Below are 20,869 nucleotides of genomic sequence, written 5' to 3'. Positions count from 1 at the left end.
TTACTATATTAGAATGACATTATTAAAAACATTTCGAGGGCTGAGAGCTAGAAAGCCACAACTCACAATCACCTGTTCCCACAATATGAGCGTAATTAAAGTCGCAAGGGCACTATCATGACTATAGAAGATACAGTCCATTAATCATGACAAAATTCAATAGAAAACAAAAGACAGTGTGGAGGAAATATTGATTTTTGAAGACCGAAGCAAGAAGCCAACTTTATGCTCATTTTGTTAGAGTTGGTCATAGCGAGTTCCAGCTTTCTGGTTCTGAACCCTCGATTTGAAACTGAAAACTGCCATTAAAATGGGAACCAAGTACAACACTTTAGTAGCCTGGTTCAACCATCTCATTGTTTTATCTGTATCTTTGTATCATGTAATTATACATATATATTTTTCATATTCTATAAATATCTGTACTATCATTAATTAATGTAAATTTTGTGTTATGGAAAAATTGGAAAATTAACAAAAAGTTATGAGAAATGGAAACTTACCAAAAAAAAAGTTTTTAACACACACATAAATGACAGCCAGTGAAATAAGTCACTGACCATCCACGATTTGAAGCTGGGACCTCAACATCGCCAGACCAATGCTCTACCATCAGATGAGGAAGAGCAGGCCTTCAGTTCAATACCATTCATATCAATTCTCTTTTTGTAAAAAACAAAGTCTTTAAAAAGAAAGTATTAAATAAATACATACAAATATGAAATTTCTTTGTGCAAGTTGTATTATTACCGAATGCTGTTTTGTAATAGGCACATGTCGAATGGAACCACAGGAGCCTGGATGGGGACACAATTCTGAAAATTTACTTCCATGTAGGGGTTGGGCATCTTCGTATGGCGAGTCCCCAACCAAGTCCCAGACCCGTACCAAGGGGGAATTTCCCAAGTTCTGTTGAAGTCCCTGCTGGACAAGTGCCAGGGTTCCAATTTTAGGTTTGTAAAAAAATGCACCTTTCTATTGTTCCAATTTTTGTATAGAATTGACATTATCAAAATGTGGGTAAAAGTGCCAGATTTTGAGGGAATCACAAAAAATGGATTTTCCACCAAAATGTTTTGAACTATTTTTCAGACACAAAATAGAATTGTAAAACATCTTGATCGTGAATTTAGAAGTATTTATCTCAACGATCAACTTCTCTCATCCTCTCTCTCTTGTGCCAATATCTTGAATGGCGGGATTGGTCCCATCCCGAGTTTGTTTGGGGTGCCAAATCCTTCACCCAACAGCTTAATCCACACCCAATTACTGTTAATCAGATAAAAATGAAATGAACCAGCAACACCAGGACATAACATATGCTGTGATATTCAAGCCTAAAGACTTATATCAGTCTGTGCACTTCAGGTTTTAGCAAACACATTTGTGATGCGATCAAGCAAAATCAGTCGGAACTCGGAAATATTGATTTTGAGATATAGCTAAATAACGGAAATATTTCTTTTTGTTTCCTGCTGTTTAAGAAACTCTTTAATTGCTCATATCTTTGGAACTTCTTGTTCGATTTCAACAGGGTTTCTTCAAAATGCAGCTTTGTAAATTGCTTATTACTATCCTATAAGAAACTGAAAATTTAATATTTCTGAGTTCCGACTGATTTTGCTTGATCGCATCACAGTTATAACCAATTATTAAAAATTAACAAGACTTAATAAGACTTATATCTTGGCCGATACTAAAGATTCTAAATGTTTTAGACTTGTATCTGTAATTGTAAGAAAATAGGCAACGTGACATGTTTTGCCCCTTTCCCCCCCCAAAAAAAAGCCCAAATCAGGAGTAACTTCATCAATAGTGTACAACAGAGATAATAAATCATATGCAGTGCAAGATTTAATGTGTGGTTCATTTGTTTTATTGAAAAAAAAGAAAAAGGAAAAAAAAGAAGGAATTTAAGAGAAAGAAAGTAACGATCTCATGACATTTTTGCTGTATTATTTCCCTAGGTAATTACTTGTAAAATATAGGATTTACTTTGACTAAAATACAGTTTACTTATGATTAATTTTTTTTATTTGATAAGTGTTTAAGAATGACAATAAAGGTATTGTTTTTAGCTGCTGCTGTGCATCTATAGTCTCATAACACAGGCGACATCATACGTTGAGAGTGATATAGTTGACCTGTCTGGTCTATGTGTGTGTTAAATAAAGTAGACATAAGTATTATACTTGAATTAATAATTTATGAGACTTCTAGCGACATGTCACAAGACAATTCTTGAAATACAATATATTGATATTAATCTGCGAAGCTATAAGGCCCACCAATTACGAGCTGATCAAACTATATAAACCGTTTTTCCGACTAGAGGGCAACATTAAAGCCATTTTTGCCATGGCCACTACTCTCACTCAGCGAATCACTAAAGTAGTTCTCAGGTCAGGTTTATAATGAACTGTTATTCAGCACTATGCCGGATTCAAGACCACAATGTAGAAATATCAGGTGAATGATGTTACTTCCACTTCTTCCTTGATGACTTCTTTTTTCCCTTCCTCAACTGCAAGAGAACAAAATACAACAGTGTGTCAAATTTTATAATAAGAATGTGTGAAATAAAAAGGCCTAATTAAGGAAGTAGAAGGGGATTTGAAATTGAAATATTAGGTGATCTAGACCCCCCCTTATTCTACGGGCGGACAGACCTTTCAAGTATGGTCTAGGGTGTTCAGGGATCTTTTTTTGTGTAAATGACCCCAAAAACCAATAAAATCTGTAATATTTTGCAATTTGGGGAAATACAAAAAAAAAATTAGTTCCTGATATTTTCAAAATTGGGGTCGGTATTCATTTGCACAGGAAAAATTTGTTTCCCAAATTTTGACAAATCTGGGTTGGTCGTCGCCTTATAGCATACAATATGGTATATGCTCGTCACCTCATACAAAACATCTGAAGGTCAAAATAAATTGATGTATAAACCTTTGCAACACTTTCAGCTTAAAGATGAAAAATTGTGCTTTTGTCCACAAATACAGGAGGTATACTGTTTTGGACTCCATGCATGACAAAGGAAGACCGGGGGATTTACCATAGGGATCAAGTTACGCATATAGGGCAGTTCTTTGGGTCAAATCTCTTTGGTTACAATTACTGTTATATTAGAAGATATCTTACCTTGCTTGGCATCTTCTTCCTGTAAACAGAAAAAAAAAAAAAAAACACAAATAATTACTAATTTGAAGTAACTTTATTATCACTGCCACCACAACCCTAATTCTGACCCAAATCTCTTTAATAGTCCTAATTAGCACATACCCATACCCTAAAGTCTAACTCTAATCATTTAGGGCCGAAGCATTCAGCACTGATAATGTACTTTAGCCAGCAACATTATTTTAAAAAAATCTTGTCACAGGTAATGACCAATTGCCTCCAGAACATCAGTCAGTCTAAAGTTGCACCTAGAATAAGGTGCAATATCTAGCAATCATATTAATTTAACTTAAGCCAACATTTCACACAAAAATAAATCAATGATACCAATTTATCAGGTGCTCTATCAGCTTTTATATTGAGAGTCACAAATTCTGTAAAACTACAAATGAGATTTTTTTCAATTTCCAGAGACATCATATGAAACAAAAACACCAGATATATAATCTTTTTGGAAAATTAAAAGGTGCATTTTGTCTGTGTTTCAATGCTCATGAATAGGAGACTCATGAAAGGTTTATAAATGAGCAACTTGCCACAAGTGAATGTATTAGGAAAGGGTATCAATTTTGAATAGGGGTATTAAAAACACTTTTTGTAACACATAGAAAACTCATGGTGACTGTAGGCCTATCATCTTCGGGTACAAACGAGTTATAGCCAGCTTTTAGTAATCTGTGACTTGTCACTTGTGGAGCTCACAACTATAAGACCCCACCTATGCTTGTCAATATTGAATACATTTAAGATCAAGTTGATTAGCTCTGTCAAGTCATCAGGTAACCAGTTTAAATTCTTTTGCATAGAATGTTGGCTCTCATTGATAGATCTGTATACAAATATCTGTCCATGTACCAGCAATTTTCTTTCTTCTCTCCCCCTTTTTTACTCGATTTTTAACCATGCACCATAAATTTTGAACTTACCTTTTCTTGAGTGGTACAGCACTGCCTTCTTCATGCCCAAGTATACTGATGTCATCAAAGCGTGCCAAGGATTTCAGGCTGGACTCTGTCATCACTCTTCTTTGGGCTTGCTATTGTGACATGAGAGAAATAACGATATTATACATAAAATCAACTGAATGAGAAGCAATTAAAAGATGCATGCAAGGATCTGAATCAGTTTTCTGATCTAATTATGACCAGTATATTTTGGGAACATAAAGTGCACAAAGATAACTTGCCATTGACAACCATCACTTGATATCTTCATTGTTATACAATTGAAATTAATGGAACAAAAACAATAAGGTAAGATGTTGTTTTTTTCAATACCACATACAACTACACTACACAATTCCTATTGGGGCCACCTGCATAGGTTGGCTGGTACTGTGCAGTGCCAGGGGAGTACCAGAGTAGACCAGTACAGTACCACTGCTGGTGGGTCCTGTGCAGTAGCAGCATTAGTACTGTGTAGGTACTATGTGTGTGTATCAGTCAAGTACCTTGGTGATGGTGTACCTGTGCAGGCAGCCCAATAAGAATCTTGTTGTGTAATGTGACTGTCCACTGGAGAAGGGTTGAAAGTTTCACAAATTTTGCTTTTAAGATACTGGCAAGGCAAGTTTGTGATGATAAATATTGCATCGTGCCTAGTGATTGTTAACCCCACATCCCCGGAGTGGCCATCCCTGCAACACTTGAGGGAAGGTACTCTGGTTGTAGCATTTCGTAGATTTCAGAAGGGTAAGGATTATGTTATTGGTGTGTAAAAAGAGGTTAAATTGTGGGCCATATTGGACATTGTGGAGGGTTACAGGTAGGCCACCCCTAAATTCAGTCATCCCGAGACACTCACCCTCTCCTTTCTCGTAATTGGTAATCGTACAAAGTGCTCCTCCTCATACCTGAAAGAAGACAAGAAATAAAAACAAAGATCCATCAAGATACTGCACAAAAAGTTTACACTTCAAAAAGGGACAGTATCATTTTGATATTTCAGCTGGATCACCAAGATGTGATATTGTTATACAGGTAGCCATGAGGCCTTTCCATATTATGTTATTGGACAATTGCAGCACCCCAGGGGGAGCAAAGTGAATTTCCAGGGGGGGGGGGTGGGCAGAAATCCAAAATCATAACATTGGACATTTTTGCCTTAAAAGTTAAATGTCCCAAATTTCTTATTTTTCTGCACACAATTAAAGATGCCGCATAGATGCGGGCGCAAAATAGCTGCCTTAAAACCTTGGATGTCACTGGCACATCAGGGCGAAAAATGGTGTAATTTGATCAGCTCATAATTGTTAGGCTTTATCACTAAGCTGAAAAGTATCCCACATTAAGAGTGATATAGTTGACTGTCTGATCTATATATTGTGTTAAAGAAAGCAGACAAACTATATAGGACTTGAACTAATAAATTGTGAAGCCTCTGGCGATTTGTCACAAGGCAATTCTCGAAATAAAATATTTTTAATATTAATGTTATAAGGCCCACCAATTATGAGCTGATCAAACTATATGTTGTGTACTGCACACCTGCTAGGCAGACTTTGTGCATTAAGCATTAAACTAATCTTCAGGATAGCCACTATTAACTCATCAGTTAGTTCAACAAAATTGCTGCTGTCAATAAGTCCTGAAATTCATACACCTACTGACACACACCCAAACCTATTTGTCACATCATTAAATTGATCCTTTTCCTATTAACTAATATGTGTCACAAAATATATATGAATCACTATATGATTAATAACCAGGACTGTACTTCACTTGAAAGAAGAAAAAGCTGATCACTGGGCAGTAGGCCGACTGAATGAAATGACCCACAGAATCAAAGACAATGTTTGGGTTATTTTGTTTGTTTTGCTTTCAAATTTTTTTTTTAAATCACGTTAATCGCAGCAAGCATAAAAATATTTCAAAAATCATATAAACTTGTTTTGGTTATGTTCAAAATATTTTAATAACATTTAAATGCTGGGCTATGAAAACTTTTTTTATTCTTAAAAAACACCACACAACAATTTAAAATGTGGTCAAAATGTATGTTGTAAAATATTTCTTGGTTAACTTTTTTGTAAAATATTGGGTCAGCACTATCTTCCCATTATTTACGGATTCTATCTTTTTTTAAAAACATTTTTAACTTAGAATATTTATATTAGTTAAAACCTACTTACTCTATTTTATGCTTTGCTTCTCTGTCCTCTCGTATCTTGTGAACATTGGTGGTTTCCTGGAAATGGTAGGTAAAAAGATTATGTTTCATAAGTCTTATAACTCAAATCCATGCACCCTCTATCGAAGGCACAACCTTAATCTTCCACACAGAGGGTGTGAATTTCAAGTGGGGATATCTGAATGGGTGACTCCATTTGAAATCTACACCCCCTGTGTGGGAGTTGTGTCTTCAATAAGGGGTGTATGGATTTCAACTGAAATAGCCCATCTTGTGGCCATCACAAGATGAGTTACCCATCATTCTTGTCTAGGAAAACAGGTCCCACTTCCCCTCTTGGAATTTACTTTTATGAAACATCCCAAGTTGGTAGTTTTGAGACATCCTGGCTGCTGAGTTGATGTTCTTTATTTCCCGCGCACCTTCGTGAATGGCCCATTGTGCCCCCATTCACAAAGGATACACAGACATACTATTGGCTTGAACAGGTGTGTGTGAAACAAAGAACACCAAAGTAGCACCAGAACATCTCCAAACTACCAACTTGCGACTTAACGCTCATTTCATGGTAGTAGGTCTCAAATCTGCAACCTGGTTGGTGTTACATCAAAATTTTAGTTTGAGTCAACAAACATCTCTGACATTGATTTATATTTCTTGTACATGTACAGATCAACAAAGGTTATAAAATAAGATATTTGAAAATTAATTATTGTACATTTCTGTGTCCTTACCAAAATTTCATCTGGGGCATCATTGTATTCAGCTGAAAACAAACAAATAAATACAATATCAATAGACTGTAAAAATACTTAATTTTAGAATTTAGTTTTCTTTCTGTTCTGATGACCAATCCATTCCAATAAACTCCCATAAGGTATGAGAACAGTAAGATTCATCAAACAAACAGATCAACTGCTCAGTGCCAGAAATGGGTAAGTGCAATAGCTGCCCTGTGAACATTTGGAAATATACACTAGTGCTGTAATCGATTGTCGTAAGTATCGATAGTCGGAAAATACATAGACTTCCGACATGTCGAAACACTCAATGTCAGTATCGATACACAAACGACATGGCACACATGCTTAGATTATCTCAAATTATGGATTTGCAATACCACTTTCGTTTGTTTGATGCATGATCCATGTAGTTTTAGCTGTTAGGCTTCAATACACTTGTTGTTAACTTGTTTCTGGAACTTACTGATAATAAAATTGGTAAACTCAAATCCGTGTTTCAAACTGCGTGAGTATCGATAATAGTATCGACATGTCGGATGTTTGCCTCCCGACATATCGATACCCAGAAAGCTTATCGATTACAGCACTAATATACACACAGTATATTGTGATCATCTACACATGGCAGCTATTAAATTACCCACTTCTGGTACTGAAATGTTTAGTGAACTTTAAATTTGACAGTGGAAAAGTTCAGTTTATTCTTAAATTAGCCACATTAGTCAACATACATCTGCACACCAAAGGCAGGTAATCTTGCTATTACTGGTAACATTTCAAAACCCATCTGTCTGACATCAAACAATTTCAGAGCATAGCACATTTGGCTTCTTCGAGAGAGTGACTTCAGTACTTTGTCAGAGTTACTTTGCGTGTGTACAGATTTACCACCTTTGATTGTATGTGTTTATGTGTGTGATTTACTACTATGCACACTGGAGCAAGCACTGATGTCATTCTGTCAATGAAGCCAAATGGAAAAGTTGTCCAAAATTCATGTCCAAGCCCATGATTATTGTCACACCCAATGGCGTAACCAGTGGGGGCAGTAGACTTCCTTCTTGGGAAAAAATATTTTCAGGCAAAATGGGGACAGAAAAAAAAATTACTGTACAATCAGCGTTTTGAATCCCCTTTTCCAAATCGGCACAATAGTCTCCAATAGCAACAACCTCACCCCATATTACCTACCTCTTAATTCCTGCATGAGTGAGCTGCTCAAAGCCCTCTTCTTAGCCTTCTGTAGTGCCCTCTGTTGACGATCTTGTACAGTTTCATCTCCATCTGTAATGCACATAAAGAGATACAAGAACTATAATAGTTAAGAAATGTGTGTACTATACAATTCAGCAAATTACTTCAGCGGTGTCTGTCTGCTCAGTCTGATTACCACATAAAAAGAACTAGGTCACGTGATGCTACGCAGCTTGACCAGCGAATGGGGTGCCGATGTGATGATGACGTGATCCAATAAGCCATTCAGAACCCCACTTCAGTATACACCATAAACTGCACCACTGAAAACTATAACTGCATTAGCACCATAAGACCAGTTTTAGTTTCTATAGGAACATTAATGCAAAGCATCTGAAAGAGAAAACAGTTCAATTTGCAGTTAAGAATTGGATTCACTTGAAGAGGCACATGCTTGGAAACAAACATGGAATCCAGGAAGCTCAATCCACAGAAATTTTGGGATTGGAGAAAAATTGTTGAATTTTTGGGGACATTTGTGCTTTCCCATGTAATTTTCAGCATATTTTACAAGTTGTCCACAAATGACTTTTGACCTCAGTGTGTGACCACTGAACACCACAAATACATGAAGGTTCCCATACTATAAAGATTTGCCTAATGATGCTAATTAGAATTTTAGAAACTAAAAGAGCCTACCTGCAAAAATCTCACCAGCAAATAACCTAATAAGGGGCACACATCTGTAATTCTTGTTGGGATTTTCAGAGCATGGAGCTGTACCCCATGAAATGTACCCCAAGGCAAAGGAGCCCATGTGCGCCATCGCCATTAGGCAAATCTTTACGGTACTTTGGTTGCAATACGCTTTTGAAATGTTCATATAGCACCAAATTTAACCAAAAGTCTTGCATATAGCTAGTTGACAAACACACCACCACAACCCAACCCCACACACCCACTGACAAATCACTCATGCTGCCATAAAAGCCTCTTCTGATTTGTGATTAATTTTAGGCTGTTCTGTCTGGATCAGTGAATTGCTAAATAGAGTTCAAATATATGATGCAATGTTCATCTCCATTTTCCAATTTTGCCACCATTCATCAGCATTGTCCAACATCATGTAGGACCTACGGTACGCATACCACACGACCACGTAATATATGCATTAACCAGCGGCCTTTTAATTCCACAGATTGTGGTTTCAAATTGCTACCACTGTTTCTTGTTATGAATAGTATCTGACATTAAGTAGGAATAATTACGCTATCTGGCACGGATCACTCCATGATGTCCGTTGGGTGGACAGTCTGCTAAAATGTAATGAAATTCTATACCAAATAAATATATAGGTTACCAGGCCAGTCAGCCACATACAATGAATTTCATTATTTGCAGCTGTACATTGTTAGCACTGCATGTAGTTTAATGCATTTCGTTAAAAAGACTGACAGGTACAAGAAGGAGGATGGGGGGGGGGACTCGTGTATAAATGTTGTACGCATCTGCATGAATTGACTTTCAAAAATGACCCCCAGCAATCAAGCATGGATTCAAAGAATGTGTCAAATCTACCCTAGATAAGTATTTTACATTTATACATAGGGAGGACTAAACATTCCTACATAGGGAGGACTAAAATTGCGAGGACTAAAATTGTGTTACAAAGTCCTTTAAGATTGAGTGGGTTTAGAAATTGTATTCTATTCTGTATTCAGTGTTAATCATAGTCCAACGCTGGCTGACAAGCAAGTTAGGCCGGGGGAGTGGCGCAAACATTGATAGCATTTTCAGCCTTTTAGTATATCAATGACCCTTTTTCTAGCTACACCAATTTTGGTATGAGTCCCTCTTAAAAAAAAATTCTCAAATTTTAGAAAATAGCTCAATTTTGCCTCACAGTAGCCAATATTTTTGAAATTTCCCCAAAATTTGGAGAGAAATTTGTAAAAATGAAGACAATTTGTGTTAAATTTGGTGGAAATTTTTTTGCTATATTGATGGGTTCAAATTTCTTGAAAAATTGGTACAATAATGGGTCCCCTTTCAAATTCTCAGCGGCACACCCCTTACCAAATCAAACTTGAGTACCCCGGGCAATAAGGTACACCACAGATGAGCTGTGCTTTATTTTCTTTATCATCTTTAAATGGGGTTTTCGGATATGGGTCAACATATAAAAGAAAACATTAACATGGTATGCGGCATCCTTCACCTTGGTACTCCTTGTTTAATTAGTTCATTTTGAAATTGGCATGCTGTCCTTTCATCTTTCACATAACAACATGCTTCATCAGAACAGGTGGAACGTGTGTACGTCTTTGCATTTGTGTGGATTCGCACTGTCAGTTGACCAAATCATTGGGCAGGAAAACCTTGTGTGTATCATCGGCCCCTGACCAAAACCGCCTATGTAACCTGTTGGCAGTTTTGTTTTAAACATGTTCAGGGGCCACAAGCACATATAGGAGGTTTTTCCTGTCCAACGTAGACAGATTGATACACTTACTACATTTATTTTACCATGATTAAAGCAATATTTAATAGTTTATTTTTTTAATTTGCATAGTGTCTTCCATATGGAATCAGTACCGGTAGCCCACTTCCTTCATCTGTACTTCAAGAGGATAATTGAGTCCACAGAGATTCTTGTAAAAAAATTGCATGAATCAAAGTTGATTCTCATAAATTTTTCAAAATATAAATATGATATTTGCAAGAATTAATACTGATTCTCATATTGTGTGATGCAATTATAACCCTGATGATTGTAAACATCCAAAGTGCATCCATAGATAAAATTTTATGTGCCCTGATCTCAATTCAGTCAAATACTGAAACAGGAACAAAAACACATGCTAAATCTATCTGCTATTGTATTGTCACTAATCATATCATTTATATGCTATGTCCCCTACGTCAGCCTGTATTAAGATCATTACCTGCATACCTAAATTATTTTTTGAAATTATAATTCAATGTAATAAATCATTCTTACATAATTATTCCTCAATAGAGTTGCCACTTAGTTTACAAGTGACTGCAAATGGGTAACATAGCCATCTGTCCCAGACGACACAATGACTCCATAACCATGATATGATGGCACCAGTACCATGAATTTTTAAACTGGTTTAATTTTTAACACAGACTGTTACATCATAATATATCTGCAAGCATATTTAGGTCAGGATAATATTAGCATTGAGGAGGTAGTCTATATTCTTTTCAACTTAAGGGATCTAAAATGAGCGTTTATTGCATTTCGATAGTACTTTTTGTGGCACATGAGAGCACCTCAGACCTATCGAATTGCATTCTGAATACGAAGCATGTCTTTCTGATATCAAATAATTTTCATTTTTTGAAAATCACAATATAATACAAATTTTATGACAAGTTATAAAAATTTGATATTTTTCGAATTTGTGATATATAACAGACCCCAAAGTAAATTATATAAATCTAATGATATATTCTTAAAGTGTATGTAGCAGGGAGGAAAAGCCGACGGTCAATTGAAAATTTTGACCTTTCATATTGAAGATATGGATTTTTTCCCAAAAAGACCTAATTTTTTTGGTGTTTTGGGAAAAAAATCGATATCTTCAATATGAAAGGTCAAAATTTTCAATTGATCGTCGGCTTTTCAACCCACCTACATACACTTTAAGTCTAAATCATCAGATTTATAAAGTTTACTTCAAGTACTGTTAAATATCAAAAATATCAATTTTTAATGATTTGCCATAAAATGTGTATTAAATTGCGAATTTCAAAAATTCAAAATTATTTGATATCAGAATGACATTCTTCGTATTCAGAATGCAATTCGATATGTCTGATGTGCTCTAATGTCCCAAAATAAATACTGTCCAAACGTTCATACCCCAGCCCTTAAGTGAGTTTGTCCAGTAATTTCCTAAAATGTTAACTTCTAATTTAGATAATATTATACTTCAGAGTTAATGCTACTATATTGTACAGCTCAACTTACCGTACTTTTCCTAACCAGACAGTCCATGCCAAAATTGTTACTACACCTTTACATTTCATCGAATCTCTTTTTGATGTCTGTCATTTTGAACATCACACTTGAAAGATGTATGCTATGTAGAAACTTTATTTTGCAATTTCATAATTTGCATATTATTAGCATATTTGCAAGAAAAAACATGAAAATCAATAAATACCTAGATTTTTCACAATTTCAATATTTTATTAGAAATTAAGCATGTAGGCCATTTGTTATGACTTGATGAATGAAGCTGTTAAAACAGATTTTGATATTTTTGCTTATTTTTCCTTTTTTGCCCCAAAACGTGTAAAAATCAAAATTTTTTGGATGACCTATATTTTCTTTGAATATTTATCAAATTTCTTAATTTAGGTATAATACAGTGCAGAAAAGATGTCAAAAAATCTGTTAAACAGATTTCCAATAAATTTTCCATTTTGGGTTAAATACTCAATTTTCATGCGCATTTGAAACATAAAATGAAAACATGTCCATTGCACTTTTTCCTCGAGATGTACTATAATATCAAGGTTACGGATATATTATAATCCCTTATCTTCACTGATCCATCAGATACCTGTTATGAATGATCAATGAAAAGGTTCAGAACTGGGCTACTAATGGTCTGTCAAGTATCTATAGTTAGTTTCATGACTGTGTCAACTCAAAAATCATGCAAGGTCGAATGTAGGAAAAGTATGATCAGTTGAGCTGTAGCCCCGTCCAAAATAACACAAACAAGTGAGCCTGAGCAAAAAAAAGCAAAGCCATTGAGAATGAGAGAGTTATCAAATTCAGATCTACACTATACAGGTATCAAGTGAATCCAGTAAGCATCTCTACAATCTCTGAAAATCATTTCTGAGCAATTTTCAAATGTGTCACCAGTGTCATGCAGTAATCACGATGGACTTGTGTGGCACATTATGAAAGCTTTTCACTGGTAGTCATGAACACCAGAGTTCCATCACCAATGGTTCCAATTTTTTCACTCTAATATATTGCAAGTCCAGTTACTCAAATTCATTTGGTAATTAAAATTGATCGAGTTTCTAATCATTTGTCATCTACACATCAAGTCCACTGTGTCTCAATTTGTTTTCTACCCTACTACAAGGATGAAATATATTATGCTGTCCACTTCATTTATTTCAAAATTAGACCGGTGAGTCAGCTATCATATTCAGCCAGCGATCATGTTCCCTCATCTTCATAAGATATACCACCTTATTGACAATGTTATGACATTAATGTTTAGCCTATTTGCCACTGCATGTTGTATCACCATAGTATGTCAAGTTTAATACCCTGCTAGGGCCTGCTAGGGTGAAGTATATATGCTGTCTCCTTCATTTATTTCAAAATAGTAAACGAGCCAGCGATCATGTTCCCTCATCTTTGTAACATATACCACCATTATTGACGATCTTATGACATTAATGTTTAGCCTATATGGCATCGCATGTTGTATCACCATAGTATGTCAAGTTTAATACCCTGCTAGGGTGAAGTATATATGCTGTCTCCTCCATTTATTTCAAAATAGTAAACGAGCCAGCGATCATGTTCACTCATCTTTGTAACATATACCACCTTATTGACAATGTTATGACATTAATGTTTAGCCTATTTGCCACTGCATGTTGTATCACCATAGTATGTCAAGTTTAATACCCTGCTAGGGCCTGCTAGGGTGAAGTATATATGCTGTCTCCTTCATTTATTTCAAAATAGTAAACGAGCCAGCGATCATGTTCACTCATCTTTGTAACATATACCACCTTATTGGTATCTTATGACATTAATGTTTATGTGCCACCACATGAATGTTGTATCAACATCAGAGGGAGCCTGCCTTCCTTCATTTCCTTCCAATCACCTCCCAGCATCCACTCTCTTATATTTACCTTACACTATTAGCGTGTTTCTATTGAGCATCCAGAATTTTTCCAGTGAAATTGTTAACCGGGTAATAGCGGAGAATGACGGCTAACAGTCAATTTCTATTGGGGACTGTTATCCGGAAAATGCAAGCAACCGTGGCTGATCGTCACACTTCATTGACTTTGCTGGAGAAAGGTCATATCTGAGGTCATTGCAAGTCTTGTTGGTTGACGATGGCGATCGTAACTTGTTCACTTTTAATGGGAATTTTAAGGGGGTACTACACCCCTCAATAAATTTGTGTCTATTTTTGCATTTTTCTCACAAACAAATAACACAGTGGTAACAAAAATTATGTATATTATATAGGGGCAAGGAGTCAATTACTACACTGGAATTTCAGTGACCCAAGACAAGCGTTAGTTATTTATGATAAGAAAAGAGGTACGCTAGGATGTACCTCATTTCGATCATATATACTGAACCGATCGTCCTTGAGTCACTGAAATTTCAGTGTAGTAATTGATTCCTTTGCCCCAATAATATACATACCTTTATTACCAGTGTGTTATTATTTTTGAGAAAAATGCAAAAATAGTCACAATTTACCACAGGGTGTAGTACCCCTTAACATGTTAATTCTACCATGATTCTACCTTCAAATGAATCTTGGAAGAAAAATCCGTCCATGCTACCCAGAAAAAATTAGCCTAGCCTACAAATTACAAAACACGGGCAAGTATGTCATGTATGTTGGGCTTACTATCGGCCTACACACTCTACACCGCGCTGCTATCACTGAACATGCTGAAACCTTCTCGGCCCCTTAGGCCTATTCCTTCAGTTGTCCACACAAAAAAAGGATTCAGCCAAGATTTCTGATTTATTAATAATCTATACCTTAATTTATGCCTCTTTTAACAATGTTTAAAATATTTTTACTCTGAACGAAAGCTGTACGTCGTATTCGTCAGCTCAGCTCCAAACACACACAACTGATGAAATGGTATTAAACAAAACAGAAAACATGTGCGATCACGTGACCATGTCAATTTCCGATTCTCTCCTGTAAGCGCAGTCTGTCGGAACGATGTCAGTTTACATTGGCATTATCCGGATAATTTCTCCGCCATTATCCTACTAAAAGTAGGATAAATTCCCCGGAAAACTCTCGCCGCTATTATCCGGAGAATAGCGGAGAAGGTCAGTTTCTATTGGGCACAGTTAATCTCTTAGCTGTTTTTTTCCCGGATAATGGCCCCAATAGAAACACGCTATATGACCACAACAGCCTCATCCCAATGGCATAGTTCAATAACCTCAATTAAACAATCATAGTGCAAAATTTGACCTCAAGTTGCAGAGTGCGTTTGTACCCAAATTTTCAAAGGTCATTCAATGAATGTACAAATGTATAGGGGTTACTGGACTGTGCCCTGATAGACGAGCATGTTGTGGATCCTAGTGTAACAAGCGAAAACTAAAATCAGGATATCAGCTAATAACAGTCGGGCTATTTTATTTACCTACCAAGCGAAAATGTCGTTCCTTTCTCATGACCTTAATTACCCATCAACTTGCGACCTTTGACAAAATTCAATCAGGATATCTGCTAATAGTCGGGTTACGCACAACAACGACGACATTTACCAAACGTTATCCGATCAAGTCTCCAAATGGTTCTAATTAGGTGAGATTACAACATGTGGGCATGTTACTGCTTGTGTTCATAACGTCCGTAATTAGTGTAAACATGCGAGTAATCATGCAATTCCAATACACATGATGAAGCAGTCTGGCAATGCCAGAGCACAGATAACTTCAGACAGGGTTGCCAGAATTGTCCGCCCAAATAGCGGGTCAAATAGCAGATAAGTCACCTAATTTTTCTCGCAACTATTGTTTTTTATTGGACAGGAAACTACCACAAAACAGACCCATGTTGAAAAGTAGCCCAAAGTTCACCCAACTTTTCCCTTAACCAAATTGGTTTCTATAGGGCAGGAGCCAAGCAAAAGATGAGTGGCAACTGGCAAATATTTGAAAGACGCCCAATTGGACTACCAAATCGCAGGCTTGGCAACCCTCATTACAGAGTGCTAGGCCTACTGTATTGTGACACTGCTGTCTCCTTCCTATAGGGAGATTATTTTAGTACATGATAGACAGGCTACCTGATGTGATATGGCCAGGGTTACCTAGTGACCCAGATTGTGATCATCTAACATGAATGTCATCATCATCATCGTATCAGCTTTCCCATTCTCCCACCTTCAATGCCTACTGTATTTGTGTGATACTGCTGTATACGGGCAGTGGTTAGAATGCTATTGTGGCAAAATTGAGTTTCAAATTCCCCTGGACATAGTCTACTGTAGTAGACCAGTTTAATTTATCATTCCCTAAATTAATCTCTCTGAATTGACCATGGAAAACTCATCATTCCTGTTCTGATTCAACAGCTCAGATATCCATGAGAAAACTAGTCTACTGTATTTCGAATATAAAATGAACTATGCACTCTATAGTGGGTATGATGTTACCTCATTAAAAATGCAGTCTTGGCTGTTTATTCACATATCCTGTGGTTTTTACAAATTAAGCCGTTTGAATAGCCGTCCACCGCGTATTATTTGCACAAGGTCCATGTATACGCTTGACGTCGCGCGCGATACTGCTGATGGTTAAGCTGTCAAAGGAAATCTGAATGACACAGATAGAGCTACCCCACGTGGGTTGGGTTCAGTGAACACAGTGCGTTGGGCTAATGCATAAACATGTATGCTTGCCTATCTGTTATTGGTTAAGATTTACCACCCACATTGATTTTTACTTCATTAACATTCATCTCAGATTCGGGATGAAAGAGGTTGAGTCTATGTGTTAAGATATGGTGGGTCACACAGGTCATATCCAACTATCGCAGTCCTTTTTTCTGGGCAGGGCAGTCACTGGAGATGTGATGTGTTTCGTCATAGATTTTAAATGGTTTCATGCATGAAAAGCGTTTGAATTGTTTATCAAAAAAAAAAAAAGGAATGCATCGCAGTCTACCCTGGACATGGAACAACATACCTCTAATTTTCCTGTTCTAAGGGTTCTAACTCAAGTTGTACAAGGGGCTGCGTTAGGTATGTCTAGGGTGTGCGCTCCTAAGCTGCTATTAAAGTCCCTGAGCTGAAAAGTCCCTGAGCTGAAAATGGTTTACGGAAGATATATGGGCATAGAGGTCAGCTACAACCTGTAAAGTGTGCTGAAGCTTGTGGATCAACATCTAGGCATTGGACTATTCCATTACCCACACTACCCCTGTATCTTCCACAGGGGGAGAATGAATTTCAAATGGAATGAACACATAAGCAGCTCCATTTGTATTTCGTACACCCTCTGAGAATAGCCCATTGTGCCTGTGTGTAGCCCACTATATATCATTGCAGTTTTTTTACATGTACCCATGTCAATTTGGTTCACTTTTGTGTGACTAAACCATTGCTGAATCAATACCCCCATTAGAAAGCTATCCACTTGCTACCAACTTAAAACTGTCAGAAACATTTTGATTCCATATCAATCAATTACAATATACATCCCAACTATTCTACTTGATTATCTATATGCAGGGATGTTGTAAAAACAAATTTGTTCTTTGCTCATATATATTCCAAATTTAAAAATGAACTTAGTAGAGCGCATACGACATCACTTGCATTACAACCCAGATGCTGAATCTACATCATATGAAAAAATTGGGGGGAAAAGGATCACACATTTTGATTTGATGGCCATTCATCCATATGTCATGTATGTGGTGTTTACACGTAGTCCTATGGAAGGAATTTTCACTTTAGGGTGCTAAAACCTCAATTTTTAGTACTAAAATGGCGGAAAAATTTTAACTTCTAAAAATGGTAATTTTAATTTTCCTGAAATTTTCACAGTATGCAGTATGAACCTGTGATGTGTTGTTGGAAAAAAAAAGGTCCTCTACCTACATGATATATGATAATGAAACCTAAGTGAAAGATGAAAATCAAGCCGTGAAAGTTAACTAAGACTCCTTACAAGTCACCGCTATCGATGAACTTTGCAAACTTACTTTCCTGAGGCATAAACTTGGTGGTAATTGGATTCAGATTTGATGCAGTCTTCGTGATCACTTGCATTTTTGTGCTTTGTTAGATAATATAAAAAAATATGATGCAAGTATGAGCACAGTCCCTTGCAGCAACATGTGAAACTCCATGAGTCACTTGGGTTTTATCTGGTTTTGCAACGTGAAGAATGTCTAACATGCTTTTAAATGCTGCTGAAAGGTTGCTTTACAAAAAGGCTTATCAAAGTTTTGTTCTGGAATTTGCATGACTCCAGGGTGACTTTGGGTGCATTATATCCAAAGAGTTTGTAATATTAATGGTTTGTTAAAAACCTTTACTAAAAAACAGTGCTTATTCATACATGGCGGACAAAATGCAAAATCAGAAAAAATCTTGTATAATTGACTGCATTATAGGGCGATTACTTGCAGAGTTGCTGTATGCATGTAATAAGTCTACTGCATATTATGTATAATTATGTTAGGCTTGAACACATTTTTGCTATGGATTATGTCGTTAAACTGTTAAATTATGAAATTTGCACCATCCACCACACGCAGCATGTTTAGATGTTAATTCAAGCCATAATGTCCAATTTTGGTCAGATTTTAATTTTGTTATTCTTTGCCAAAAATTATTACCTATTATTAGCAACAACTGTCAAGAAGATTTTCTGAGGTAATGAGATAAATGGAAAGAAAACCACTAACTGCTTAACTGTGCAGCTCTAAGTGAGAATTGGCAAATAAAACTAGGGATTCCCGGTTAGTTTTATTATAAAAACTCTAAATGGTACTGTAATTAAAGCACTTCTGACTTTAGTCTTTCATATGATATTTTACACAATTGGGCATTACAATTATGCAAAATTTGGAATTCAAGAAAAATTAGGGCGGTGTTGTGGAGCAAATCACACATTATGACATTAATAAATAAATGACCTGTATATCTCTTCTTGGAAAAATATTTGATATAAAAGTATAGGAGGACCAAACCACAGTAGATGAGAAAAAAATATTGATGGCAGACTGGCCATGTTTATTAATAGCTGTCATAATAGTTAGGGCATACTGTTCGATAGTTAGTTAAGCAATTCCTGATTTCATTTCTGCTCTATTTGGAATAATTTGACAGAATCAATTAGTGTGACATATACAGTTTGTATTTCCTCATCACCATCAAGCTTGTAGGTTTCCCTCAATTAGAACTGCCCCAATTTCCTCAAACTGTGATTCTGTGTGAGTGTGACTGTAGGTGATGTTTAAAAGGTTGTGTAAGACAGACAAAATGTGTATGTCACACAATCTGACCCAATCAAGGAAAAGGTTGAATTTGTGAATTGCAGTTCAGGACAAAAATAGTGAGCCAAATAAAATAAAAATGAATAAGAATATTTTGCAATGTACATGCTCATAACTGTTCAACCAACTGGGGGGGCTTGTAACAAATAATATGCTGAAATTTTTTATTTCCAATTTTTTTTTTTTTTTTTTAGTTCTTTTTTTCAGAAAAATTGGGCGAAAATCAGACTTTTTTCTCAAAATACGATAAAATATCAAGTCGGGAATAAAAAAAAATCGCATTTCGCATTTGTTTTCAAAGCACTTGTGAGCTTTGAGATAAACGGGCTTTTTTTTTTTGGCCTAATTCCTCAGTTACAATAGCTTGCTTGGAAGTTAAATTTGAATCATATTGTGTCACATTATGTGAACTATCAACTTCTTGCTCAAAACAAGATTCATTTTGTTGGATCACACCCAACAAATGTACAAGAACCATATGCAAGGAAATAATCAGAGACATTGATCATCAAACAAAATTACAGAATACGCCTATTCTCAAAATACAACATTTGCATTTGCATTAACTATCTATCAACACTGTTGGTGACAGTATGTGTCAGACTGGGGGATTCATTTCCCCCAAATCACTCTAAAGCAAGTGCTTTCCTATAGGATGTTTGGCTATTCCGGTTGAAATCTATACACCCGCTGTAGAAGACATGACCTTAATCTTCCACAAAGGGAGTGTGAATTTCAAATGGGGTTACCTAAATGGGGTTACCTAAATGGGTGACTCCATTTGGAATCTACACCCCCTGTGCAGGAAATTAAGGTCCTGTCTATAGGGAGTATGTATGTCAACTGGAATAGCCTAATTTAGAAGGGTATTTATCTTTCCCTTAATCCGTATCTCTGGTATCTGTTTTTAAAAGTCTTTAAAAACAACTTTTTGTTTTCATTTTTCCTCCAGACTATACTTCCTCATGGGTCATGCTGTCTCCAGGTCCAGACATTCAAGCTTGTAATTTGGAGACACAAGGATGAATATAATTGTTCCGGAACCATTAAAGAAGAGTGATTCGGAAACATTAAAGAACAGAAGTGTGCAGTCTTGAGAAACATTCATTTTCTGCAGAAATCAATACACAGAAATGGTTAGTTCCAGTGGCAGCACCAGGATTTTTTTTTTGGGGGGGGGGCAAGGGGGCCCAGTGAATTACAGGGGGAAACATCAACAAATTTTGCACAAAATTGTTGCAAAAAGTGGAAAAATGTGTAATTTGGGTTTTTTTGCCTTAAAAGTGGGAGCATACAGAGGGGGGGGGGGGAAGAAAAATA

The 20,869-nt window shown here is 36.3% G+C and overlaps 1 protein-coding gene across 1 annotated transcript in view; it reads right to left on the bottom strand.

The window, feature by feature from the left end:
- Nucleotides 1-719: 719 nt before the first annotated feature.
- LOC140135977 (neuroguidin-like) overlaps nt 720-20,869 on the bottom strand; it is a 57,826-nt gene continuing 37,676 nt past the window's right edge. Inside the window, exons 6-12 of the mRNA XM_072157678.1 lie at nt 8,247-8,339; nt 7,047-7,078; nt 6,314-6,369; nt 4,984-5,032; nt 4,107-4,216; nt 3,142-3,160; nt 720-2,524 (exon numbers count right to left, since the gene is read on the bottom strand). Coding sequence (XP_072013779.1) covers nt 2,480-2,524; nt 3,142-3,160; nt 4,107-4,216; nt 4,984-5,032; nt 6,314-6,369; nt 7,047-7,078; nt 8,247-8,339 — 404 coding nt within the window. The 3' untranslated portion in view covers nt 720-2,479. The remainder of the gene's footprint in view (nt 2,525-3,141; nt 3,161-4,106; nt 4,217-4,983; nt 5,033-6,313; nt 6,370-7,046; nt 7,079-8,246; nt 8,340-20,869) is intronic.

Source organism: Amphiura filiformis, chromosome 16 (genome assembly GCF_039555335.1).
Source record: "Amphiura filiformis chromosome 16, Afil_fr2py, whole genome shotgun sequence".
NCBI lineage: Eukaryota > Metazoa > Echinodermata > Ophiuroidea > Amphilepidida > Amphiuridae > Amphiura > Amphiura filiformis.
This window is presented reverse-complemented; position numbering and strand designations above follow the sequence as displayed.